General features: G+C 42.0%; 2 protein-coding genes across 2 annotated transcripts; both read right to left on the bottom strand.

Moving 5' to 3' along the window:
• Nucleotides 1-324: 324 nt before the first annotated feature.
• Nucleotides 325-5319, bottom strand: CD59 (CD59 molecule (CD59 blood group)). Its single transcript, XM_088525771.1, has 4 exons — nucleotides 5312-5319; nucleotides 3764-3836; nucleotides 3019-3120; nucleotides 325-1016 (listed from the first exon to the last, which is right to left on the bottom strand). The coding sequence occupies exons 2-4, from the start codon at nucleotides 3825-3827 to the stop codon at nucleotides 823-825; spliced, it is 360 nt and encodes a 119-aa protein (XP_088381897.1). The 5' UTR covers nucleotides 3828-3836; nucleotides 5312-5319; the 3' UTR covers nucleotides 325-822.
• A 2097-nt stretch (nucleotides 5320-7416) lies between these two features.
• Nucleotides 7417-21811, bottom strand: FBXO3 (F-box protein 3). The gene is made up of 11 exons (XM_088525759.1): nucleotides 21658-21811; nucleotides 18098-18187; nucleotides 16649-16812; nucleotides 15677-15791; nucleotides 13877-14081; nucleotides 12848-12893; nucleotides 11232-11316; nucleotides 10215-10337; nucleotides 9644-9759; nucleotides 9169-9359; nucleotides 7417-7722 (listed from the first exon to the last, which is right to left on the bottom strand). The coding sequence occupies exons 1-11, from the start codon at nucleotides 21762-21764 to the stop codon at nucleotides 7597-7599; spliced, it is 1368 nt and encodes a 455-aa protein (XP_088381885.1). The 5' UTR covers nucleotides 21765-21811; the 3' UTR covers nucleotides 7417-7596.
• Between the last annotated feature and the right edge of the window lie 4960 nt (nucleotides 21812-26771).

Below are 26771 nucleotides of genomic sequence, written 5' to 3'. Positions count from 1 at the left end.
ACTAGATGTGCCTGTTCAATTCCTTAGCATTTTATGAACATTTTCAGTTATACCAAGAAATATTTAGTGCAAAGCACATGCTTAACTTAAATCCTCGATACAAGAGGAACCATAAGCAAATTTGAAAACAAAAGTTGACAAAAGCAGCTCATTTGGTGTTGTCTACATGCTGACAGAAATATAAAATGAGCAAGCATGTAGCTTGTAGCACATGTAGCATTACTTAGCTTTCGGTTTAAGAACTTGAGATGCTTTCTTCAAAACTAACAGTACCTATAAGGTTCCATTATTCATTCATAAAAAGGGGGGAAAAAAGTCATAGTGTGTTAAGAACAAAGTCTGCAAAACTTCAAGCTAAATATTTTGGCACTAGCCATGAACAGTGCAATAAGTTTATACTGCAGGCAAATATAGTGCCCAGTGTGCAACAAGGTAGCATTTAAAAAAAAAAAAAAAAGAAATACTGACTAAAAATAATTGCAATTTATGAAACAATATGAATTTTCATTTTTTCCAGTACAAAGTCTATAGTATTTCCTCCTCACTGCATCTACCACCCAAGCTGTCCCGGTTGTCCACAAGGTAACGCTATCTCAGAACCATTTTGTTTTTCCCATGCATATGGCATGCCAAAATACCTGAATTCCCTGCAGCAGATCACAATATACAACGCTCCAGGAGGAACACATACAGTAATGTAACAGAAAGAACCTCAAGAACAATTTAACATTGTAAGGTAGCATTTTAGTGTGCAGTTAGGAACTGAAAAGGTGAGAACGTGTGTAATTTCAGCTCGAAAGTGCAGGGTGCAAGCGCGGGTTGTTAGAGAAGCATCCACAGCACAGTGACTACCGAGGCGACACCGAGCGCGGCTTTGTTAACCCCAGTGATGGGGCTCTTGTTGCACAAGTCTCGTTGGCAGCAAAAGTAGTCGAAATTATCCAGCTGGAAGAATACAGCAATTTCATTCACATTGCACTGAGATGCCTTCCAGCAGGAGAAAGTTCTCAATTTACCTACAAGATAAACAGATTAAGAGAATATTGGAAGTAATGTGGTTTGGGCTATGGAGAAAGAGCCACTGCTTAAACAGTCATATGCTCGCTTTAGCATCTTTGAAAACTTGCTTAGAAGCTGTCAAACTTGCTTTCATTGGGAAATTTCGTAGTGCAAACTACCAAAAAGCTGTGGTCTTGTCTTCACTGCACTCTCTTTTCAGGGTCTTTTCCACACATAAGAATTCCTCGTTCAAGCGAAGCAGCAGTTCACACTCCAGGCAAGCAAACCCCGGAGACAGACGGAGTCCTGCCCATGAACACCCCCATCTCTGGGCTCCTGCCAGAGGAAGCCCAATTACAGCCAGCCGAGTCATTCCTGCCAGGTTTTGTGCTGAAAGCAAGTCCACTTAGATCTAACTGGCTTCTTTTCCACAAAAAATATATAGGTGAAGACAGAGCTTGAGGAGCAGGAGAATCCTCCCTGCCTTCTCCCTTACTCCCCGAATCACCAGACGTTAGCTCAGTTTGTCCCCCACTCATCCCTACTTTGACGCCTCAAGGACATGATTCTCAATGAGTGCAAGGGCCAACTACCGGATGCATGAAAGCACTTGCTTTGTGCTCATTTCATCAAGGTTTAGGCTCAAGAGAAAACAAAAACAAACAAGACCAACTCCTTAGGATGCTAGTGGCAGAGCTAGTGGCACGATACTGGTCCTGGTCCGGTAGCGTTGGGAGCCACAGAGCTTTAGCAAGGATTGTCTTGGGCATCAGGGGAGCCCCATCCCTTACTGGTTCCTGCCACCCACATCTCCACAGCCAAGCCCTTCTAGCACGGGGGGAACCACATGAAAAAGGAGACTCTTTTGGTTTACTCATGACTTCACTGTCAAGGGACCTGCACTAAGACCAACGGCAGGAATTGATGTAATGCAGTGTTCTAAGTTGGCACATCCATTCCATTAAAGCTTGTGCTTATTTCCCTGCCAGGCAGTCTGCAATTTAGGACTGCAAACATCCCTGCAGGATGCCAAGCTGTCACTTCGCTTGGACAGTCAGGGACCTCCAGCTGGATAGCCCCTAATTTCAGAACCTCTTCCTTACAAGACAAAAAACTTGAATCAAGAAGTTATGTTGAGTAAATCCCAATCCAAAGGAAGTTAGTGGAAATTGCTATGTTTTATGATATAAATTTTAAATAACACATAAATACTCCAAGCCCATAGTGATATAAATAATTTCTAGCTGTGTAACCATAAAATATTTGCCTTCAGCTGAGGTAAATATCTAGTGTCACATTAGTGCCACGTTTATATTAACTTCAAGGTAATCACACTTTTCAAATTCATAAAAGGTTATTTACATTATGCAGTTGTGACCTATTCAATTCTTGTCTCTGTAGAGATGCATTTCTAAAGTAATATGCATATTACATAAATGCAATGTGTAGCCAGTTCTTCTTGGTAGAGTCTCTTTTCCAGTGAAACTCCTGTCCACCAGGATAAAAAGGTCAAATGTTACTTAACAACTAGAGAAGTAACTCTATCTGTGCCTCAAATGCCCTTCACAATCATGCTGAAATGACTTCACTATTGGAAAAAAAAAAATTACCTTTACTAATTTAAGTTCATCGTCTGAGTCTCCATCTGCAAGCTTGAGTTACGAGCTTTATCTTTTTGATGTTTGTTTTCAGATGGGACAAATTAAGGCAAAAATTTTGTTGTTTAAAATCCATGCTGTCTCCTGTTGTTTTCCAGTTACCTTAGGTCTTTCTTTTATCTGGACTTACAGATATTTGTGTATATACTTGTACAGGTATAAGCCAGCTATTTAAGTTATCATTATCAGTTTCTCAGAAGTCAAAGTGTATCAATTTGCTCTAACCATGACCTTCAAAAGTATCCACAATCTGCGTTCGAGTGGGGTTAAGAAATGCATATTATGTGCAGATCAGAAGTGCACAGGCGATGTAAACCGATACAGCCAGGCTCGCTGGAGGACGGCAGGACTGCATACATACCAAATTTCATCTGCAGGCAAGTATCTTCAGTAGGCAAGCAAGTACTGTTGGTCTTGCACAACGTAGGGCTGTTCTCACAGTGGTAGCATCTTAGGGCATAACCTAAGTAGACAGTATATTGTCTTTACTGAAGAAAAAGCACGGAAACATTGGCAGCGCTAAAAGAGAAAAATAAGCAACACTATCTGCTTCTGACTGCCGGAAAACACATTGTTCATTTAAAAAAGACTCAAGATGAAATTTATCAGTTTCTTGCCAGCACATGTGCCAAGACTGCCAATTCTGAAAGCAAGAGTTTTTAAGTCTGCAGTTGCACCATTTCTAAAAACAGTAATGTTATGCCCCTCCTGAATGTTACATTCCTTTTCTTCCTTTATCTCATGTTAAAAAATCCCTTTTTCAAAACAACAGATGAGACATTTATCAGATATTTCCTACCCTTTATCAGAATCCAATTCTCTTTTGTGCTAGACACACATTTTCCATTTATATATAAGCTTGCAATATTACTACAGCAAAACAAACCACTTTGTTGCTATATTAAGCAGCAGCTCCATTAGGCTGCACCCAGTTCTCTGCGCTAACCAAAGACAATCAGCTACAGAAAGCCTATAAGGTCACTCTCATTCCACAAGGCAGTATTAAATAATAAAGGCCTTTCTTGTTATTTGCCCTGCTCAGACTTCTCCCCGCCCCAGACACCTCTCCCTAGTTGGCCTCAGCAAGGGAACTCCATTTTACTCACCAGAACTACAGAGAGCAGCCAGCACAAGGCAGACAGTTAACAGGATGCAATTCATCTTCATCATGTTTCTTCCCTATTCAGAAAGGATAAACAGATTTTAAATGTTTATTATTAAAAAAAAAAAAAAGTCTATGTGAAACCAGCAAGATACGTGGTGACAGGAAAAAAGTCTCAAGGTCTGATTCAGCCCGTGGCCAGGAAAGCTGCAGATCTGTGAGCCTCCTGTCCGGCTCTCCCCTCCCTCTGCACCAATCCACAGGTCTGGCTAACTCGGAGAGCCCCTTTCACAAACACTTGCACCCACACGAGGTCATTTAGGTGCTCGGCTCCAGGCTGCGCTCCGTACTCCTCTCGCCCAGCTTTGTGAGAGCTCTACCCGCGCCACACAAGCCTTGGCCTCTCCTCTCACCAGATTTCCCCTAACTGCGCCCCCGAAACACACTGAAATGTTGACACACGCAATAGCTCATCACGCGAGCCCAGTCATGGCTCCGTGGCTCAAGTTCTCCATGATTGCTCTAATGCATAGGAAGGATGGGCCTTGAGAGAAGGGAAAAAAAAAAAAAAAAAGGAGGGAGGCTGGAAGTCCTAAACGACCACAGGAAGGCGGAGGAGCCTCATGCGCAGTGCCTCGGCCCCACAGCGCTCAACAGGACACTCACATCGCGCCGCCTGACCCTGTCTTTCTCTGCATGCACTTAGGGAGCCAGCGCTGCAGACCACGGTCACTTCAGGGCAGAGTTTGCTTCCGCACAGAACACTGCACACTTGAAAATAGCGTTTCATGCTACAGCAGCACTGAAAGCCTTCGCAATCTAAAGTCTGGCCAATTCTCTATTCATATACATATTAAAAAAAAAAAAAAAAAGAAAAGAAAGAAAACGCCCTTGTTTCCCGGGTTTTGTTGCCCATTCCTAATCAGGAAAGCTGGAAAAACTCAATGCGCAAGCCCAGATTTTTCGCCGGAATTAATGACTTGGTGAAAAGTCTCCTGCAGCAGCCAACGCCTCCAGGCTCTTGGCACTGCGGAGCCAAAGGCAGAAGCGCCCTTAGCCCTGTGCCTAACGCGGGGGAAGAGCCGCAGGGACCTCCCTGGCAGCCCCCGCGGCTCGGAGGCGCCCTCGGCACCGCGACGCGGCCAGCTGAGTCGAGAGCGAAATAATAGAAAGCAGACTAATAAATAATAATAATAATAAAGCAGCGCTAGGAGACAGGAAAACAAACAAACAAGCAAACAAACAGCCTCCAAAGCGGAATTTTCCAAATTACCAACCTGCCGGCCGCCCCGCACCCTGCCCGGCGCCGTGCCAGCCGTTCCGCACAGCGAGGCAGAGGCGCGGGGGTCCCCGCTGGCTCGCCGGGCGCTGCACTGCACTGCACTGCGCGCAGGCGGGGCCGCCCGCGGGGCCCGGCGCACTGCGGCGCTCCCGAGCGCGGCTCTCAGCCCGCGGCCGTTCCCGCGGCAGGCGGAGGCTCCGGGGGGCTGCCCCGCGCAGCACCGCCGCAGCCCGTCCCGGCCGGCAGCCAAGCCGGCTCCGCGCCCCTCACCTGCTCCGCTCCGCAGCGACTGGCAGCGCATGCGGCGGCGGCGCCGCGGGGCCCGGGCAGCTCCGCCCCGGGGCGGAGCGCGGCGCCTCCGCAGAGCGCGGCCCCGGCTGGCGCGGAGCGCGGCGGAGCCTCCGCGGCGGCTCCCGCGGGGCTGCAGCGGCCGAGGCGCCAGCCCCGCCGCAGGGCAGCGCGGGGGCGGCTGCAGCTGCAGCTACAGCTACAGCTGCACCGCGCGCTGCGGGCAGCGCAGCCTGGGGTGCTGGGGGCACCGCGTGGGACGGGGCGAGGGACAGCACCTCTCTGCTCCGCACACACACACGCACACCAAGGGGTTAAATAGCCATAGAGGAGCAGTGAAGTTGCACCTTGATGTTGAATTTGGAGGTGTTAACAAGGCTTCTCAACAGCAGCCTTATAACACCACCACAGAGAAGCCAACACGACTGCAGGGTGGCCACTGAGTATTACAAATTAGACAGCAAGAAGCAGAGGCTTTGAGCAGTTGATGGGAGTGGTGTTTACCATTACACCTGCTCCCCACCCCTTGATGTATCAGAGCACTAGTGAAGCACTGCCCTTCTCCAGGGGCAGGTGACAGTCATCTCTTCCCCGGTGACCATTTGTACAGGCCTGGGGTGCTGGCCTAGGTAACTATGTCTTGCTTTCCAGAGGGGCCTCAGATACTGCTCCACTTTTCATACCCAATGGACTTAACCTAGAGCTGCAGGTGGAGGATCCTTTGGCATGAGCCCAAGTTCAGGTGCCAAGGATGGAGAGTTGCAGCTTGTGCAGTAACACTGCCTCTGGCAGCTTCAGGCACTGAACCACAGCACTAAAAGCTGCCAGAAGCAAAGGAATGACTTTTTTTTTTTTTCTCTCCCTCTCCTCTCTCCTCCCTGTTGCAAATATGTTTGCAACAGTATGAACACCAACTCTTCTCCCTCTCTGGTTACCATTTCACTCCACACAGGCAAAGTTAGCAGGAGTGCTGCACCAGGGCTTGCGCTCGCAGGAGAAGCCACCAGCTCTTGGAGGAGGGTGCTCAGAGGTTGACAGGAAAGTAGTAGCTGTAACTAGTCAGTACCAGAAAGAGGCTTTTGGAAAAACAACATCCTGATTTCCCACAGATAAAATACTAATGCTGGAAGTCAGGAGGAGCCATCTACTACCATCATGCTAATCACACAGCTACATTTTTCTGAAATCTGGGCAGGTAGAGTTCCAAGTAGCACTTTAGAGCAAAGGAGGAAGTTAAGTGTTTATTGATGATGATGGAAAAAATAAATGTGATAAAGTAAACGGGTACTTCTTCATATTTAAACTTTCTAGTCATCTGATGTTCTATCAAGATTTTTTTTTGATTTAGGCATAGTTACAAAAAATATCTGAAGAGAATTTAGGGAAACATGATACTTTAACAAGCGTCGCCTATGACAAAGTCTGAACAGCAAACATCAGAAAAAGAAAAAAACAAAACATATGTACAAATTCATACTTTCGAGTCACTGAGAAATTTCTTTGTTACTGAGTGGCAGATTATTCATGTACAATACATTCCACAAGGCATTATCCAGAGTCAGCATAAAATTAAGCTGAAAGACAGATTGTCTAAAAATAAGGCCAGTTTCATCCCAAATGTATGCATTTGATGACCAGAAGTTTCTGGTACTGGTAGGTAAATTTGAAAAAAAAAAAAAGAGAGAGAGAAAAAAAAAAAAAAAAAAAAGCACAAGAGCACCTGATCCACTGATCCAACCCAATTGGGCAACTCAGTCCAAACTGCAAGATTCATTCCTAGTAGAAGTTACTGACAGTAGAAATCTATGAGAAAGGACAACAGTATACACCTTTTTTGCAATCTTGTCTATTTGTCTATTGCTAATTTTTAAATGCTTGTATAAAAACAAATACCCACACCATATTTGCAATATGATCATAAATAAGCAATACTTTAAAAATGCAAGATATGATTACCTCAGGCTATTGAGGTGTTTTGCGCTTTGGGAAAAAAAAAAAAAAAAAAAAAGAAAAAAAAAAGTGAACAGAACCCAAACATCTTTCTCTTCCTCCCTGCCTCCCCTCATTCCAAACCACAGGAAAAAAAAAAAAAAAAAGTATACTCCAATTAATATGAGAACTGGCACCAACATTCATGCTAGTTGCCCTGCTGTGCAACAGAAAGTTCATTTACAATAGTCAGAAATATTTTTATGCACTAGCCCCAAAGAGTTCAGCTTCTGCGACCATCAGTTTGTTCCATTTTGGGAAAAAAAAAAAAAATCCCATCAGGTGTGACGCGGGCAGCGACCAGAAGGTGCAGGAATGTCCAACACTCTGCGCCTGTCTTCGTACTCGTCAGTGTCTGTCGAATCTTCGTCTTCATCCACGGCGTATTCATTATGATTTGTTTCCTAATACAAGACACATATAGATTTAATTAAGATCTTGTAGCCCATTCACTTACAAGGAGGCATCAACACATTTGCTAAAAAGTTCCTATTCATATTATCAGCTATCTGAACAAAAACAGTTCTACACAATTACAAATCTTACTTTGCAACAAGAGATTTTTGTTAAACCTTTATTCTTTTATGTTAAAGATATCTACTCAACCTAATAATAACGTACCTATGTAAAGCCACAATTCAGTTATCTTGGTCATTCTGGCTTGTCTACTGTCTTGTAGAGAGTTTTAATATAAATAGAGCCACTACTAGCTTTAAAGCCAGAGGAAGAGCAACCAAATAAAAAAGCCATTGATTTCTACAGCCAACCGAATGGCAGAGTTGACAATTCACATAAACATAAGACAAAGCTAAAGGTGACATTTTCTGTTACAAGCTCGACCTCTGCTGGCACTCACTGTTATAGCTAGTGGTATTGAGAGTTTCTCACATCCCTTGGAAAATACAAAAACAACGCAGATGTCTACATCTGAGGAAAGAGCCAGTACTTGCAAAAACAAACAAACAAACAAAAACTTTAAGTTTTATCTGAATTAGTTATTAAATAAAAGTAATGCTAAAAATAAACAAAATCAAATGTGTAAAACCACAAAATACTTGGGTTTACCAGCAACTTCCAAACTAAGCTTACGTAACAATTAACAGGACGCTAAAGGTATTTTTGCATTGCTAAGTCGCTAAGTGACTTCATGAAATACACTTTCAAGAGGGACTGGTGGGACATTCAGAATCATAGAATGCTGAAGGTTGGAAGGGTCCTCTAGAGATCATCTAGTCCAACCCCCCTGCACACGCAGGGTCACCTAGAGCACGTGGCACAGGACTGCGTCCAAGCGGGTTTGGAAGATCTCCAGAGAAGGAGACTCCACAACCTCTCTGGGCAGCCTGTTCCAGTGCTCTGTCACCCTCACTGTTAAAAATTTTTTCCTTAAATTCCTGTGGAACTTCTGGCATTTAAGTTTCTGGCCATTTCCTCTAGTTCTGTCAGTGGCCACCACTGAAAAGAGGCCAGAGCTGTCCAAGAAGGCAGACTATAGTGTGATCCTACCAAGGCAGGATATTTAAGAAAACCATGAAATTCAATGGGCTTGATAGGAAGTTATCAATCTGAATACTGCCAGTACTGTAAAACTTTATGCCAGCAGCGTTTTTTGCTCAGCAACACTCCAGAAGCTGAGAAGAATTCATGTAACTGGAAATTGTCAAAAATTCAAGACTGATAGGTTTTTTTTCTTTCCCAAGAAGAAGTGAAGACAGAATGACTTTCTAGAAAAAATTGATTGTTAATATTTAAACAGGCAAATTCCCAAAATGAAAAAGGGTCACAACACTTAAGCTGAACAAACACTGTCCTATCAAAATTAACACAAGAAAAGCTGCATCTTCACTTACTATCCGTGCTGTAGACACCTTGAACGTCGGACACACCATATGAAATCTGGGAATTGTAACATTAAAGAATCTGTCCTTGTAGTAAAGGCAATGGAAAGTGTAATATCCTTCCATATATCCGGAAGTGGTAGAAAATGTAGTACAGCTGGTGTATTCATAGACTCTCCCTGGACTGATTATTGGAAATTCCCCTGTGGGTGAAACACAAAGTTGAAACAGAAAAGACTGAAGTAGAACTACCATTTAGCATTTTGTTAGAACACCTGCAATCTACACGGTTCAGGCAGATCATTTTATAATCCAGTCAACACACAAACTGATTCTCAGTAACCAGAGGAACAAAATAAAACAAACAAACAAAGTAAGGTCAACTACCAGGATGCTGGACATCCTTCTTCTACCTAGTAATCACATATATTAAACACAGAAACACTCTCCTTGAGATTCATGAAAACAATCTTGAACTTGTACCTACCAACTACTCCAGGACCCTGAACTTCTTCTACGTCACCTTTGGCATTTGTTATTCTCCAGTATCGACTGTCCAGCTGACAAGCCTTCTCAGGAAGGGCATCTTTGGACATTTCAATTCTAGAAGCCAAACAGCATACTTATATATGGCCATAGTTCAATAACCATTAAGAAACACTTCTCACTATACTTAGGATACCTCTCTGAAAGCAGCCTTGAAAAAAAATATCTTAGACAAGGCATACCAAATTAGTTAGCAGGATCCTCCTCCATGACTCTGCTTCCTTACTGTTTTACCTTCTTAAGTCTAAATTACTTGTAACTTCTTTCCCTCACCCCATTACTGTACTCTACAAATTACCAACTTAAGCAGTACCTTACACCTCTGACTAGATAGGATTTAATATTTTTTTGAAATAGAAGTACTGCATGCTATGTGCATTCCAGCATATGGCATCTAGACCTCTTCATTTTAGCACACATATGAATGATGCTTGTAAATTTGCAAACTGGTGACTTAAGCATTACATAGGTCTTTCTCATTTTATGAGAGTTAATTCAGTTGTTACTCTTACCTGATTCTGTAAGTGAAAAAATAATGAGGTGGATGTACAGAACTGAGTTCAGGTAGAAAAGATGTGGACACAGAAACAGTAATATCTCCTGTAGTAGCAACACATTCTTTATCATGCACATACCTGCAAAAAAGAAAGTGCTAACTCTGCAAACCGCTCAGTACATTCAATACAGAAAACTAAAAATATAAAGTGATTCAATAACAAGAACAGAGTGATATTAGAATTAAAAGAGTAATTTCTGATTTTGCTTCTGGCATCTAAAGTATGTATGTAATATACTTGCAACTGTGACCTGTACCTCCTCATCACATAAACGCAGCTCTGGGTCTCTTGGTAAATTCATTCATGCTTTAATAAAAGTGAGGTGTAGAATTTGATCTGAAGCCAACCTCAACCAAGACACACTCGTTTAACAGCACAGGTCTTTTGGCTACTTGGAAAACAAAACTAACAACTCCTACAGCAAATTAATTTAGAGATCTAGAGTTCGGATTCTATAGCATCCAGTGTGACACAATTAGAGCTCCAATTCATCTTCTCTCCCTCCCAAAGCACATAAATTTAACACAAACCCCTCAATAAGTCCTGTTTATTTACTTATTCAGCACAATGTCATTTTAGAAATTAGTTCATTCAAAATATTTTTAACAACTCACAAAGCTATACAGCTGCAGCATACTTGTTGGAACATAAGTAACATATTGGTAGCTAAGTTTCAGGTCAATTTTATTTCAAAATTCCAGCCCCATTAATACACTAACGTCAAGGCTTCTCATAAAATATAAATACATATATGTATATATATACACATACACACACACGCAAGCACATATATATAGGTATGAATGTTTCTTTAGGCCTTGCATTTTATAGCTATATCTCCAATAACTTTTACATGCTTTCCCCTCTCTCCAGCATTTGCTTATACCCATCACTAGCTATTTAGGAAAAGGTCATAATTCTGAAATAAGTATCAGCATCTCACAGCAAAGCTTTAAATCCTAGTCACAATACCTGAAAATCTGGTCTCTGATGATAGGGTAACCACCAGTTACAACTTTGTTTACGTAAGATGTAAACCATTCCAAGTAGGAGGTACCTGGATGCCGAAGAAGAGAAGCATTCATAAGGACAAGCAAGACCACCATTATGCATATTGTGATACGTGAGCTGGTCAATATTTGACATTTAACAAACTAAAGACCATCTGGAGAGAACAACCCAGAACTAGGAGGCAAGAGGGCATTTTCTAGACAGGACACATTAAGCAGAAATACCTCTTTCTAACCTCAAGTTAGAAACACCTCTAACTAACCTCAAAGTTAAGTACTTTGCATTATAATCCCAGTCTTCAAATGTTGGCGCCTTTCATCACCTTCTTTCCACATCACAGCCGTGTTGCTGTGATTTGGAAAGAAGGTCAGTACAGTAGTGTATCCTACTTGCATAGTTATTCATAGGTAAGCTGCTCTACCCTTTCTCTGACCCTTACTCTGTGCAGTGGGGGCTAACAGACCTCCTAGGGGGTTTACAGACATAGTTGTGACAGGCACGTTTCTGTGTGAATAGAGCTTCCGAGCAACTTGCTGGCAAGCTGCAGAAGCCACTTCCTCCTAAGAGCAGGGCTGAGGCACAGACAGACACGCTCTGCACTCTGACTACAAGCACAGGAGGTGTGCGTCACTCAGAAGGGAGCTGGCATTTTCATACACCTTCAGCCACCGCTGGATTTCTAAGCAGACATCCAAGCTGCCACATTTAACTCTCAAAGAGGAGGTGTCCACACAAGACATACTGGTAAAGCAATTTCCCCAGTCATAGCTCTGCCAAACAGTGTGATCGAGTTCAACAGATGTACACCTACTTCCTACAACAAAAGCAAACAAAACCAAAATCCCCACCCTAATAATCATGCAAGGCTGAATTTTTAATATAAATTTCAGCACCAATTAGAACATGTGCTTTCCACTGAGTGAAAGGAATTTATTTTGATGTTGCCATGGTTACCAGATTCTAATGTACTAACAGAAATAAGTCAAACACTACTCCAGTGAATGTACACGTCAGACAGATGATCAGAAGGGATTAATATACAACCAAACAACTGTGCAGTTTTTACCTTCCCTCCTTTATGCTTTGAGCAAAGCAATCAGTCAAATAAAAAGCCAGAAAGCTTTCTTCTGCAGCTATGATTAGACCTAATTAGATTTCATTAAGGGATACAAAATATGTTGAACTTTTAACATGGCTGCAAAAACTACTGTAAAGTCTTTCTACCTACTTGGATGCTGTATTTCCTAACCAGTTTCACCATTCTCATGATGTCTGATGAAAAGGTTTTGCTCATCTCATGGACAGGTTAGTGTGAACAGGTTAGCTGAATGACTTGCACACAAGACACAAAAGGATAAACCTTCGTAGAGAAAAAAATCATAGAATCTTATTCCAAGTAACTGCTGATGTTTTGAAGTAGGTGGTAATTGTACAAGCAGCACAGAGAACTTATAACACTTCCTTAGTTCAACTCAACTGTAGTGTGCAGCTTTGATATCATTTGTCAAGCAGTGGCATACATTTTCTAAACAATGCCATTAAAGCATTTTGCAGAGTGTTTCATTCTAAAGTGTTACCTGTAATGAACATATCAATAGCAGATGGATTCCGAGCCATTTGGTCCTAGAAGGGAAAGAAGATGCATTAAAAAGGAGACGATCAGACTTTCAAGGTAAAATTCAACACTCAAAATGTAACATAAGGAATATTTTCACTATATTCTCTAAAACAAAATTTAGGCTTAATACATCATTGTATTCCCAGTCAGATACTCAAATATACAATATAAAACACAAAAGTCTTTCCCTATGAGGGCTGAGTTGATGATAAAATACGCGGCTTGGACATTCTGCTAAGGCTGAAGCACATAAAATTAGCTTTAATGTGTTATTTAAGAAACAAGGCAAAAAAAGTTGCCTTAGAACAGAAAAAGACATCTTGAAAAAACTGTAATACTACACTCTCCCCCGGAACAAGGTGGACAATCCATGAAGTGAAATACAAACATGCAATTAATCTTTCAAGTTAGTGGGATGGCTGAAGTTTTGTTAGGTGTAAAAACATTAAGGTTTGCTAATAGTAAGACTCCTATTTTAAAACATCCAGCTTAAAGTATTTTGAAAATATTCAAATAACTAAATTCTACAAAAGAGCCGTTCTGACCAATTTGTTCTTTCACTGGAGAGCAGATTTTGCTTAGAACCCAGAGAGTATCGCTACTTTACTGAAGTCACATTTAACATATTTGGGCGGGAAGAAATATGCAGATCATTTCCCATACTGGAGAAGCCCTGCTCTGTTTAAGAAACAGGGACAGGAATATACTCCTGCTATAGCTTCAACAGACTATCACCTTCCAATGAGAACAAGTTTTCACTATCATAAACCTACAGAAGGTGGTATAGCCAATAACTACTTCATGTAACTATTTCATGTATTAACCATTCCAGTTGTGGGTTTGAAGGCAAGTAAAGGACAAGACACTGAAAACAACATGCCCACTTAATATTCACTTTGAACCATACCAAGTATTTCAGCTCTCTGACAGCATGCAAAGGGGTACTGTCAATCATTCAAAAATAAATGTATAAGCATATCTTCCTTACTGGACATTGATAGAAGATCTCGTATTTATTTCGACCCTCCACACTCTCCAAGGCCATGTATTGGCTCAGGCCAGTATGAATGCAGAAGGTAAGAGGAAGGCATTGTTTCAGACCTAGCCTCTGTTGAAAACCTCCAGCAGCTGTGTCAATATCCAGCAAGTCTTCAGAGCGGTAGTGGTTGGACAGTGCCATACTTCCCATCAAACTTAACATTAACAGGGAAGAAAGGAAAGAAAAAAAAAAAAAAAAAAAAAAAAGATCAACAGAAGATACAATTCACAGCACCAAAAAACAGCATTAAATCACTCAAGCACCCAAGCATAGCATGGACTATGTAGTGATCTGTTTCATGGCTCATGCAGGAGCAGCTAACCTTCCTAAGTCATACACTCATTCCCCTTGCACAGTGGACAGTCACAACCTTCTTTTTCCAAGCCAAGGAAAGCAACCTCTTGCGCACACCTCCACACCCACACTCCCTTCTCATTTGCCTTTCATTGATGTTCTCAGATGCAAAATCTTGCAAGGGATGAGCTTTTACTAGCGTTAGGAAAGCAGTGAGTCAGACACAGGCTGCCACATGCCAGGACGGTATAGCTTGCTCCCTTCTAGGGCAACAGGTTCCATTCCCCCCTTTTTCCTTACGCAGTCTTGTCTGGAAATAGCTTATTCTACAGTCTACAGAGCAATGCATCTAACAACCATCCTGAAGTGCCGAACAGTGACAATCTGCAAAACACATCCATGTCTATTCCCAAACTGCCTCCACTTGTAGTGCAACACGCCCATCCCTGCAGCTCACTGTGTACTTTCCCTGCCCACACCTGATCTTTTCACAGAGCTCAGGATTACAGAGCTAGAAAACAAGTTTGTCACCAAAGGGAACGCAGCTCCCCTGCCAAGCCAAAGGCACTATACGCAACACAGTAGCAGCTCTTGGCGCAGAGGGGAGGGAAAAAGTAAAAAGAACAGAGAATGCACAACTTGCAGAGCTGCATCTTCATCACTTCGAAGCCAAGCTCACAAGCTGTATTTTGCATACATCAACACAGTAAGCTTCACGAGTCATACTGATACTGATAAAAGCTATATGGAAATATCAAAGCATTACTCCTACGGAGATAAGTGATGATTCACCCTAACTTTCCAACTTTTTGATAATGTTTGTGGCATCTCATCAGATGTCAGCTTGGTAACAAAGGGCTTCAACATGAACTCTTTCTATAGTTAGAGGATATGAAACCATGTTTAGTCATTTGCTTTCTATTCTTAATGCAAAAGGAGTTTTTATATCACTAATACAGAAGCAAATTCTAAAAATTTCTATTTACAAAACCTGGATTTGCAGAAATGACATTTCAACTCAATTTAAATTGTCTATCTAGTTTGAAAGCTAGCTTAGTTTCTTAACCTTTCTAAAGAAAAATAAAAAAATATTCAATCTTGAAATTCATAAGGCCCGAGATACGAATTTACTTATGTAATTCAACGCAAGACTTCAGGGCAGACATTTAATTGTACTGGTGCAAATTGCTAACAGGTTATTTTTGAGTTTTTTTCATTGACTAAAAGGAAACAGAAGTGAAGTGCATGAGCAATTAGAAATCTACACTGGATTTTTGTTACCTCTGAGAGTAGAGTAAAAGCAATTCTGAAAGTGTCACCTCACATGGTCACTCATTTAGCTACAATAAAATATTAAATGTATCTGTCCTATTCAGCAGACTTTTTTTTTTTTAAATAAGTCATCTAAAAAGTCCCAAATTAATAAAAACTTGATGCACAATTTTAGCTCCTTACCCAGGAACAACTAGCTTCTGTCCATTATGAATACGAAATGAACATCGATAATCATCAGGAAGTTTGCACCCTATTTGTGCTTCCACAGCATCTAGATCCTCCTCCTGCACACTCTCTGTGCACAAAGAGAAACACAAGAGCATTAGGTGGCAGTTTTAGAGAGGAAATCAAGAACTGCTGCTCCTAAGAAACTCTTAAAATTTCATGCTGCTTCATAACTCTACCTCTAAGTGCCCGGTATATTGTTCCTGACAAAGGAGAAATTTAGAATTAAGATCTTTCCTTTAAAACTGTATTTCACATAATTTCATCAGAGCTGCATTGTTAAAAATAAGGCAGACACAGGACATACTCTTGTCTTACTATAATAGCGTATTTCAAATTGCTGAAGATAAAACTTACTCAAAGACCTTTAAGTAGTCCAGCCCAGCAATCTTAGCATTGTTTTGTTTTTAACATCGCCACATAAGAACTGTATCTTTCAATAACAATGTATTTATATATGTATTAAATTTCTTGGTCTAATAATTAATTTCCTACACAAGACTGAAGTTTAAAGTGCAAAGGTCTTTTGCCCTTATATAAGCACAGAAAAAAAAAAAACAGACAAAAAAACCACACATCTCTCAGTAGCTAAAGACAAAAACAGACAAAAGTAGTATAGACATCTACATTTCCTGATCATGCAGAGATAAAAATGAGAAACAGAAATATGAGGGAAAAAAAAAAAAAAAAGGTATCTTCTCAGAGAAGAAATCCGTCCTCAGGGAATCTGTGAATCACTAGTAACTGGACAAGGACCACATAGGTGATCTGATTTACTGATTGACTGGAGGAAGAGCAAGAGTATTGACGTGATATCAGGGCTCCAGTAACTGATGCATACATCTAGGACGGAGGCACTATGAAACTTAACGCGGCAGAGCGTAGCGCCAGCCAGCCTAGGGGCTGGAAGCCAGCACCATACCATACCTTTCAAAGAACCAATCATCCGAGGACACCGCTGTCCTAAGTATTTTTCCAAGTCATCCCAGGCCTTTTTCAGTGTAGCATAATACTGGATATATCTTCCTAGATCACAGTAAGTACTAATGAAGATCGCCTTCCAGCTCTGATTTCGTTGATTTTTTTCCTCTCTAGACAGATATGAAGAAACTAAGTTAGAGTTCCAGCCTGAGAAGCCTGACTGCTAAAACAAGCTGTTAGTATTTCTTACTTGGCACAAACAGTCCACACACAATTATGTCAGGAATACTTCTAAGTCACATGAAGCTACAAACATTCAATTTAATTCAAGCACCTAGTCAACAGCTACTTGCAACAAAATCAGGAAATATTTTAGGTATTCAGTATCAGAGTAAACTTCAGGAGAAAGAATGCTTTGTATCATTAAGCCTTAGAATTGGTGAGATCACACTTCACACATACACTGGGAAGGCCTTCACAAGTGTGTTTCCGATCAACTGCCTTAGGAATGAACTCCTTTATTTACCCAATTAGAAGAATTAAGGAGCAAAAGAGATAACTGAGAATTCTATGCTCTGATAAAAACCTGCCTTCCAGAAGGAATCGCTGGATATATAATTCTTGCATTGCAACAGCAGGCTAAATTAACTCCTCTACCCACTACCCTCCTCTACCCAATGCATTCATGCACACTCCTTGTCATCAGCTGTTCTGCTCTCTCAGGCTATTTGCACAATAAAGGGAGCAATAACCCAAATTGGAAACCAAAAGGAAATACCTGAAACTGCTTACTTAAGGAGTTAACAGACCTCATATTTTACAACCTAAGGAGAAAGATACTCCCTAGAAGACAAGATGTGAGATAAACAGTAACTAAATTTGTTGCTAATTCACTTCTGTCAATTCTACAAGTCTTCTCAGTTGTACTTGAGAAAAACATGCTTGATTAGCAAAGACGTGGGCTGGTAACTTTATAGTTAGTTTCCATTTAACAGACATTCTAAGCCTATGTTCACTGCAAGCAAGAAAAAGGGAAACAAGCTTCACAAAACCTCAAGACAGGCTTTCACAAAGAAGAACACTTGTTAACCTTTTGACTCAGTCCAGTGTTTCCCTTTCAATCCCAAAATCATGGTACTCATTGTTTTACTCCATTGGAACATGTGGTGCCTGCAAGCTACACTTTCTCCTTCAACTTAGGCATTACTAGGGCATCTCTTCTCTACTTACCCACAAAATTTCACAAAATTTTCAATATTCAAAACAAAACAAAAACTTCATGAAACCTTCCTAGGAAATCAGCATTTCTGATACCTCTAACTCATAAATTGGTGAACTGCTTCAAGCCTGATGGCTTCAAGCCAGAGGCAATGTACAGACATACGGACAACACAACAACATAGGCCTCATTTTCGAGGTGGCAGGGAGGGAAGGGCTTCAAACAACCATACTTACTCTGAAATAAGCCAGTACTTCTTGCAGTGTCTTTTCCATAATGGATCATGGCTCGATAGCTGATTTAATCTTCGACTTAAATAGCAGCAGCTATAAATATAAAAATCATTAAGCTTGATTGCAGAAGAATGGCAAAACAAATAGGGATAAATATAGACTGATACATTATACATTAGAGTCATGCTTACAATGGTTAAAAATCTTCATTATGCCTGCATAAGCTGGGAGGTAGTGTCAGAGTGCTCCAACGTAAGCACAGACTTTCAGAACCATCAGCAATTAAGTAATTTTGTAAAGCAGGTTATAGTGTAGATCTGCTCCACTGAAAACATGACCTAAAAAATTCCAGAGCAACACTCCATCAGTTCTAAGCATGCTATAGGCTAATTACTCAGATTTTAATCACTTCCTCATCTGGATCTCGACTCTATTAGGTCTTTCACTTGTTATATCTCTGAAAGCTCAGTCGGCAAACTACAGAAATTATATTGTCTCATTATTAGAAAGTTATTTTCCACTTTATTTAAATAGCAGAATTCAGGACAGGGAATGAAAAACCCAAAAGAGAAACACAAAAGGTGGTAGAAATGGGAATAAGAAATGCAAGCCCACATCAGAAGCGCCTGTCGCACAAACACATAAAAGCTCTTGCCAACACAGGCAACTCTACTGCTTCACAAAGTTAAAGAATCAAATGCAGCATATGCAGCATTGTCACAAAAGCAGTATTAAAAAATGCTGTAGGATATAGCATGTGGATCCGCTTTCAGAAAACATATAAATCAATCCTCTGCAAGAAAATAACAGCTAAGCTATATTCCTGAGGCCTGTCAACTTACTCTTCAAAAGCATTGATAATGTCACAAGCTACAGGAGGGTATTCTGATATTTACTTTTTAGTTAAAGAGTTTTTCTTGACTGCACACCTGATGCACTATAGCAAAACTGTCTGTGCATTTCAGTAAATTCATACGAACAGGCAAAGCATCAGCAAGGTGCAGGACAGTAGTACAGGGAACTCTAAAACAGCAGCTTTGTTATTCAAAGGCTCAGACTGACAGAATTTAGGAGAAAAGATAATAGTCTAAGTCTGCTGAGTCCAAGCAACAGAAAATAAGAGTTGCTCCCTGTGTTTGAGTCCAACATTCTGCTATGCTTTAAAGAAACTTCCATAAAGATGCTGACAATTCAGATGTGGCAACATTACTTCCATGGTAGCTTGTTTTAAGATTTAATTACAGCTATTAAAAAACACACTAACACCAAATTCCATAAATGAGGTTACCAAGCTTCAGCTTTTAGCTTCCACCTCTTATTTTTTTTCAGTGTAGTTCAGAAGTTGGCAAGAAAACCAATAACTTAAATGGACAGAGGCACATATTGTAAAATACAGATGCATCCCAATCTTGTCTTTGTCTGCCTTAGCTTATCAAAGTCCAAGGCTGGGGAAAAACATTTCATACTAAGACTACAAAATTTTTTGTATGTACCTGCTCAGTTCAATCTCCTCATCCCTATTCTACTATAAAGTGCTAAAACTAGAATTGTATTAGTATTCCAAAATCAATCTCATAGTATGCCTCACTCCAGTATGCTTTGCACTTGGCACCTCAATGACACAAATGTATTCACTTCGCTTCTAGTATCAGAGCAAATTCTACTAGTAATTCATATTAAATTATTATAACTCCCAAATGTTTTATTTGGCACCTTCCATCGGCATGATCTCGCATGTTTTTGCTCCTAAGAACTAAAACTCACTTGCTTGACTGGATCAGTTTTACCAAAATACAGAACTTCTGTATGACTGCTATGTTGCTTTGCAGCACTTGGAAGTTTTAGTGGCTTTGCTTTCAAAAAAAAAAAGCTATTCAACATTTTCATTAACAGTTTGCTGGTAGAATTTAATACTAATCCCTACAGGGCTCTATTGGAAACAGCATTTTTTGATGACTGCTCATTAACAGCAAAATCTTGTCCATGCAAACACATTATTCACAATGCGGTGAAAATTTCCATAGATAAATATAATCCTTGCAGGAATCTATTAGGTTGATGTTTATCAACCAAGCACATAATTTCTTGGAGGAAAAAAAAAGATTTTGCTCTTGGAGAGGCAAAAACACCACCTTGTCAGAGGAGCATATGGCTTCAAAAAACATGATCCAAAGTCGATTTAAAGTCCTTTACGTTAGTGACAAATATTTGTCCACATGTCAGTTTCTCCCTTTCTTAAGGGCCAACTGACTTGTAGAATCCTATGTAAACAAACTATAACATTTGTGATAAGAGCATATAGAAGTGACTGCAACATAAGCAAACTAGAGACTTCCTTTGAGGAAGCCCTGAGGACTACAAATAGCCATGTATACAGGATTACCTATTATCACCCCTACTTAAAATACTTAAAAAGGGACCCTATTTAAAAATAGTCCTACTTAAAAGGGACCTAAAAAGTTGCATAGCTGTCTTGGCACAACAAAATCCATATCCCTTCAACAAATACATGATAAAAACAGGTAAGGAGCATAGCTGCCTTTACTAGATCTCAGCTATTAGTACAACTACACTGAATTTACACAACTGTTATTTTTTTTTCCTGCTTTTCTTTACATTTATCCTTTTCTTTTCTGTAACCCTAGCAAATTTCCCTCTGATGCCTTTGGCTTTCCTGAATTTTCACTAAGAAGAAAACAAACAAAAAACCAAAAACCTTCTTTATTTTGGTTTCCCCATATTCCTCCCTCTTTGACTAAACACTGTGATTTCAGTCCCTTTTGCCAGCGCATTTACCGATGAGCCATGACCCGATGCGAGCTGAACAGGCACATCCTCACCGGGTGTCATGACGCGTGAGCCACCTCGCGAACTGCCCGGCTTGCAACTTTCGTTCACTTTTATTATTATTATTTATTTATTTATTCGATGAGAGAAAGAGCAAGCCCTCCCATTTAGTCCTGTCCAGTTTTCCTCAGGTGCAAGCAAGGGTTCTTCCCCAAAGCACAGGTGAACACGCCGGGCACAGGACTGCCCTTTGTTTGCCAAGAGATAACATGGCAAAATTTTGCTAATTCGGTTATAAAATCGCCTCCAAGTTGAAACATAGGTATGGACAAAAAACACTACATAATGCGGAGGGGGAAGGGAGGGCGACAGGGATCAGGTCCTTCTTCACTTTTTCTTTACAGTTTTAAATAGAGAGAGGAAAAAAAAAGCGGGTTTCCCGAGAGGAGGGCGCTTCGGGCACGACCCCTGCACCGAGCCAGCCCCCAGCGGCCGCTCAAGTTACGCAGCCCCGGCGGCCGGTAGCGGCCGGTAGCGGTCGGTAACGGCCAGTAACGGCCAGCGCCGCCTTCGCGCACCGCGGGGCCAGCCCCGCCGCGGGGGGGCGCCGCGCAGCTGTTGCTGCCCCCGCGGAGGAGCCGCCGCCGCAGCCGCCGCCCGCGGAGGGCGCCGGGCGGCAACGCCTCCCTCCCTTCCTTCCTTCCTTCCTTCCCTCTTTCCCGCCCGCCCGGCGGCAGCCCCGTGCCGGCGAGGCAGCGCCGCCGCCCCGCGCGCACCTCATGAGATCGCGGTAGTCGAGGAAGCTGAGGATGAGCAGCAGCGGGTCAGTGGGCAGCAGCTCCAGGCTCAGCGCCAGCCCCTCCATATCCAGGGAGGCCGCCATCTTGACAGGCGTCCTGCGGCGGCAGCGGCGCCCCCTCCCGCGGCCGCCACCCGCGCCGCGCCGCCCCTCGCGCCGGTTTGTTGTCACCGGCCGGGGCGGGGAGAGCGCGGGGCGGCGCGGCGCGGCGCAGCGCCCCCTGCCGCCCGGGCGGCGCGGCACGGCACGGCGCGGCACGGCACGGCACGGCGGGAGGGAGGAGGAGCCCTGCGGCGCGCAGAGCGGCGCGCGCCGCCATGTCGGCCCGGGCCGTGCGCGGCGTAATGGTGGCCAAGGTGCCGAGAGCGCAAGGGAAGGGCTCGCGTCCCCCTCACACACAACGTCCCTTCGCCCCGGGTGTCCCCCATGCCCGTGCAGGGCGCCCGCATCCCGCGCAGTCGCAGCCCCTCTGCGGCCCTCGCGTTGCAGATGGCCACAAGCCGCGCTTCGCTTTTGGGCAGAGGCGGCTGCCTGGTGCACCCTCGTGAGGAAGGAACCTCGTTCGTTTGCAGGAGGGCTGCGTGCGCCCCTGAGTCCTCACAGGGAACGTGCTGACAGGACGGGCACGGGCACGGGCACTGGTGCGAGGAGGGGACAGCAACTGCTTTGCACGTGAGGGTTTTTAAAAGTGTCTTTCACATTTTATTGAAAATAAATACTTTTTTTTTTTTTTTCCTGGGGAGGTGTGCTTTCATTCTTTTGAGGAAACATCTTCTCAAGAGAACCAGGCCTAGAAATGTACAAAAAGGGTTGCAAGAGGAGCCCCACGATGCCAGTTTCCCTTAAACCCCATGCTAACATATGTGAACATGAATTGACTTCCATGTCATTCATGTTTATTTTTGGAATAATTTACCCTGTCTAACAATCAAATAAACTATTTCACCAAACAGGACAAAATACTGTCTGTTTTTCTCAAATTCCTTTTTTTTTTTTTTACTTTTCCTTCTTGGAAAATTAGAAAGGTATCTTAATTTAGCTAAGGAAGCTGAAAATGAGGAACAGTTTACCAAGCTATTGATTTTGGTAATAGTGCAATGGTGCAATGACCACCTGCCATTTGAAAGGGGAGAATTTACAGAATCCCGGAATGGTTGAGGTTGGGAAGAACCTCTAGAGATCATCTACTCCAACCCCTCTTGCTCCAGCAGGGGCACCTGGAGCACGTGGCACAGGGCGGCATCCAGGTGGGTTTGGAAGATCTCCAGAGAAAGAGACTTCACAGCCTCTGTGAGCAGCCTGTTCCAGGGCTCTGTCACCCTCACAGTAAAGAAGTTCTTCCTCATATGCAGATTAAACTTCATTTCAATTTGTATCCATTACCCCTTTGTTCTGTTACTGGCCACCATGGAGAAGAGTTTGGTCACATGCTCCCTATATTCTCCTCTCAGGTACTTACACATATCGATCGGATCCCCTCTCCGTCTTCTCGTCTCCAGACTAAACAGGCCCAGCTCCCTGAGTCTTCTACTCATAAGATAGATTTTGAGTTCCTTAATCATCATCATTGCTCTGCAGTGGAGCTTCTATAGAAGTTCCATGTCCCCCTTATGCTGGGGAGCCCAGAATTGCACACAATACTCCAGGTGTAAGTTTTTTAGTGCCCTTGTTCCAAAAATTCATACTTGCTCTTAAATTTTGGATTGTACCTCCAGAAAATGTCCTATGGACATTAGAGCCTCCAGTCTAAACAGTGTTGCAGAATCATTCACAGTGGGAGAACTTATTAAGGCAATTAAAGGATTAAAGAATGGGAAATCATCAGATGTGGGCAAAATATGGGCCAAACTATGAAATAAGGTCAGAATAATACCTGAGTGATTTCTCAAAATCTGCAGCAATACATGAAAAGATGAGAAAGTAGGAAAGGTACTTTCCCACAAAACTGCTGGTTTGGCATAAAATATTACTGACAGTAGCTGGTGTGTGCATATATTTGAGCTTGACAGGTATTTGCAAGGGAAGACGTTACTACAGTTTCATAAGTTAACTACTAGTCATTTGAACTGTGCTAATTACAAACATGTTGTTCCAGTGATGTTCCAAAATACGTGTATTGGTTTAAACTGTCTTGAAAGCAGGTTCACGTTTAAATTTCCACCCTTGCTTACATCAAAATAAAGGGTCAAAGATAGTTCCACAGAGACCACTCCGAAGGTTTCTAAATCTTTGTTGCTTTTCTAACATGGACTGACAGTCCTTGAGGACTGATGGTAATAAACAGTCTTTCCAGCAATCAGAGGCATTCTTGTAGTATAGGCACCTGTATCTGATGCAGTTTTACTCCGTGGCTCTGTAAAGATATAAATGGAGTGGCTATACAGTTCTGTAGGATTTAGTTACACAAATTGTTTATCCACTCTGGCTAAACCATGTTGCTATTTTACTTTCCTATTGCATAACCTAATAATTACAGTGAAGATAATGTAAAAAAGTGTCTATTCTTGAAGCTGAGCATGGACAAAATGTAATAATTTTAACACTCACATTTTTATAATTTAAATGTTTTATCCACAACAAGCTTTGCATTCTTGACCACATAACTAACAGCTGCACAAATTGTGGAAACGCGTACATTGTCATGGCATTTTTCCTGCTTGAGGAAGACCAAAAGGTTCTTCACTTCAGTCATGTATCATATTTTTTCCTCCACTATCACCAGTTGTAGAGCCTAAATGGCTAAACACGTCAGAGGTATTCCCCAGGCTGAAAATTTTTCAGAATACTTCATGCATCACATGTTTAATCTTTGAAAGATGATTAGGATCCTAGCATATCTCATTTATTTTAACTTATTGCAGATCTAATGAAATGACACACTAGGGATCTTTATCACATGGTGCTGGGTGTCTCTTGAAATCCACCTAGTGTGCTAAGATGTTTTATCAAGGAATAGCCAACATTTCACGTGATTACTTTCTTAATGTTCTAAATAGAGAATCATAAATGGACAGACCTGATACTTGACTTGAGGCAACAGCTCAGGGAATTGGTAGTAAGAAAGATTCAGAGGTTCGCTGATGCAGAGTTGCTGGCTTGAATACATTGCATGGCTTGTTGGATTTCACTGATACGGTATTGGATATGATTTCATGTGATTACAGGAGTAAAGCTGGTTGAAGAAAATCCATCCTCCGCTTCTTGTTCCTAATCTGAGTCACAGTCTGTCACCTTCTTGGTTCTTCTGGCATACCTGTTTTAGTCTCCTAGGGCTGTGAATTGTATTATTAATGTGGTCCATGGTGGACTGGCGAGGGTCATTTCAATCATCTAATTTAGAGTAGAGCCCCAGCACCCTTGAACAGGCACAAAGGAAGGAACAATATATTGCAATATAGGAGTTTCATGCCCCGTTGTATCCGTTGTATGAATAATTCAGTTCTTAACTGAGACCATTTTATGCACACTATAACACAAATATTTTTTAAACATCTTTATAACTATAAATCATTGCTTAACGTTTACAGTAATTTGATCTTAACCTAAAAACTTCTGGCAGAGTCTGATAAGCTTTACTCCTTATCTGTTTCCAAATGAAAAAAATGTCAGAAGATAATAGGAAACCACAGGATGTAGGTGGGTACAATGTCATTAACACAGTACCCAGCCTTTGTAATGCCGTGACAGGACACTGGGGATGCCAAAACATGGGGTTTTACAATGAAGCTTAAACTCACTATATGCTCTGTAATTGGGACACTGAAGCTACTATTTACTATGCGGCCTCCTTTGCCACTTGCCACTTAGGAGAAAATTCTATTAATATCATCTATTTTTATATATATTGTTTTTCTTCTTTACCATGCAGAGATGGTAAAGGTCAAGCCTTCATAGGAACAACTAGACCATGGCCTTTGCTTGGAAAGCTGATAATCTAGAATTAGCCATGACACAAGGAGTGTAACAAATGTTATGGAAGGAATGCGGTAAAGAAAAATCAGAGTGGCAGCTGTATGATCATGCAGTGATGCCAGTGAGTCACATGAACATAAAGATATTCAGTAGTCCTTTGAAAGACAGAGGATTTGCATGTGAACTGATAACCAAATCACTTTTTCAGGCTTCACACAGAAGTGAATCTCAAATGAGATTTGAAAGATGACAGGGTGGTAACTAAAGGGATCAGAGCCAGAATATCAGGGAAATGTGTGCGTGAATAAACTAGGTATTACATATGACGGACAATTTAGTAACAAATGGGATGTCTGTCAGAATACTCCTTCAGGCTTCCCTCTGATAGAATGAAGCAACAATCCTCTTCCTGCTAGCGCTGGGTAGATGCAAGCAGCAACGACACCCGTTTTGATCTCGAATCTCTTTCACCGTATGGTACATGAGCCCTTGACAGCTCTGAGGTCAAATGAAACCAAAGGTGGCCTACAGAACAACGTTCATATCACCAATAATTTAACCCATTAGTTTTATCCAGTGGTTAGAGGGAAGCCCTGGAAATGTAACTGCAGTCTATTCGCAGCTTTTTCTGTGCTTCGGGACCAGAGGAAGTGGAAAAAGTGCCGTAAAGGCTGAGCGCGCTGAACTTTCATCAGATGATGACAACAATAAATTATTGAAGTGTTGAGCTGGATTTGAAGAGGTAGCACAAAGGTAAAAGACTCCAGAGACCCTTTGCAATTCCCTTAGTCATCCGTTCCCCTGAAAGCTTCCCTTTTGGAGATTCCAGGGGGCCTCACATGACCTTTGGTCATCCTTTTGGTCAGAACTCTTATCTGTCTAGTGCAGCCCCAGTCTCTTTTTTTGCTGTTCTACTCAAAAAAACTTACTATGGGATAAACAAACTGTGTTTGCTCATGCACGTTCTCAGTTTCCTTATCAGCTGAACAACATGCTTCTCACGCGTGGGGGGTCAAATTCGCTCCTGGTCCGGCTCCAAGAACTCGCAGGGAGTTGTGCCTCTCAGCTCTCTCGGCACTCACACTTTTCACACTTTCTGAGTATGAAAAAGGCATAACCACTCTATCATAAACCATGCTGTTGTCATCAGATGCATTTATTTTAGCAGAAATTCATCTT

This window comes from Tinamus guttatus, unplaced genomic scaffold, assembly GCF_059628265.1.
Source record: "Tinamus guttatus ecotype Peru unplaced genomic scaffold, ASM5962826v1 Tinamus_guttatus_pri_ptg000240l, whole genome shotgun sequence".
Lineage (NCBI taxonomy): Eukaryota > Metazoa > Chordata > Aves > Tinamiformes > Tinamidae > Tinamus > Tinamus guttatus.
Note: the sequence above shows the minus strand (reverse complement) of the source record. Positions and strands in the feature narration are given on the sequence as shown.

Coding starts and splice junctions, on each gene's coding strand:
- FBXO3 (XM_088525759.1), bottom strand. CDS start 21,764: ATGGCGGCCTCCCTGGATATGGAGGGGCTGGCGCTGAGCCTGGAGCTG. Junction 11,317..12,847: donor TATTGATATGTTCATTACAG/GTAACACTTTAG, acceptor TTCGGCATCCAG/GTACCTCCTACTTGGAATGG. Junction 10,338..11,231: donor ATCAGAGACCAGATTTTCAG/GTATTGTGACTA, acceptor TCTTTTTTGCAG/GTATGTGCATGATAAAGAAT.
- CD59 (XM_088525771.1), bottom strand. CDS start 3,827: ATGATGAAGATGAATTGCATCCTGTTAACTGTCTGCCTTGTGCTGGCT. Junction 3,121..3,763: donor GGCTGCTCTCTGTAGTTCTG/GTGAGTAAAATG, acceptor CTGTCTACTTAG/GTTATGCCCTAAGATGCTAC. Junction 1,017..3,018: donor TTGCCTGCAGATGAAATTTG/GTATGTATGCAG, acceptor TTTATCTTGTAG/GTAAATTGAGAACTTTCTCC.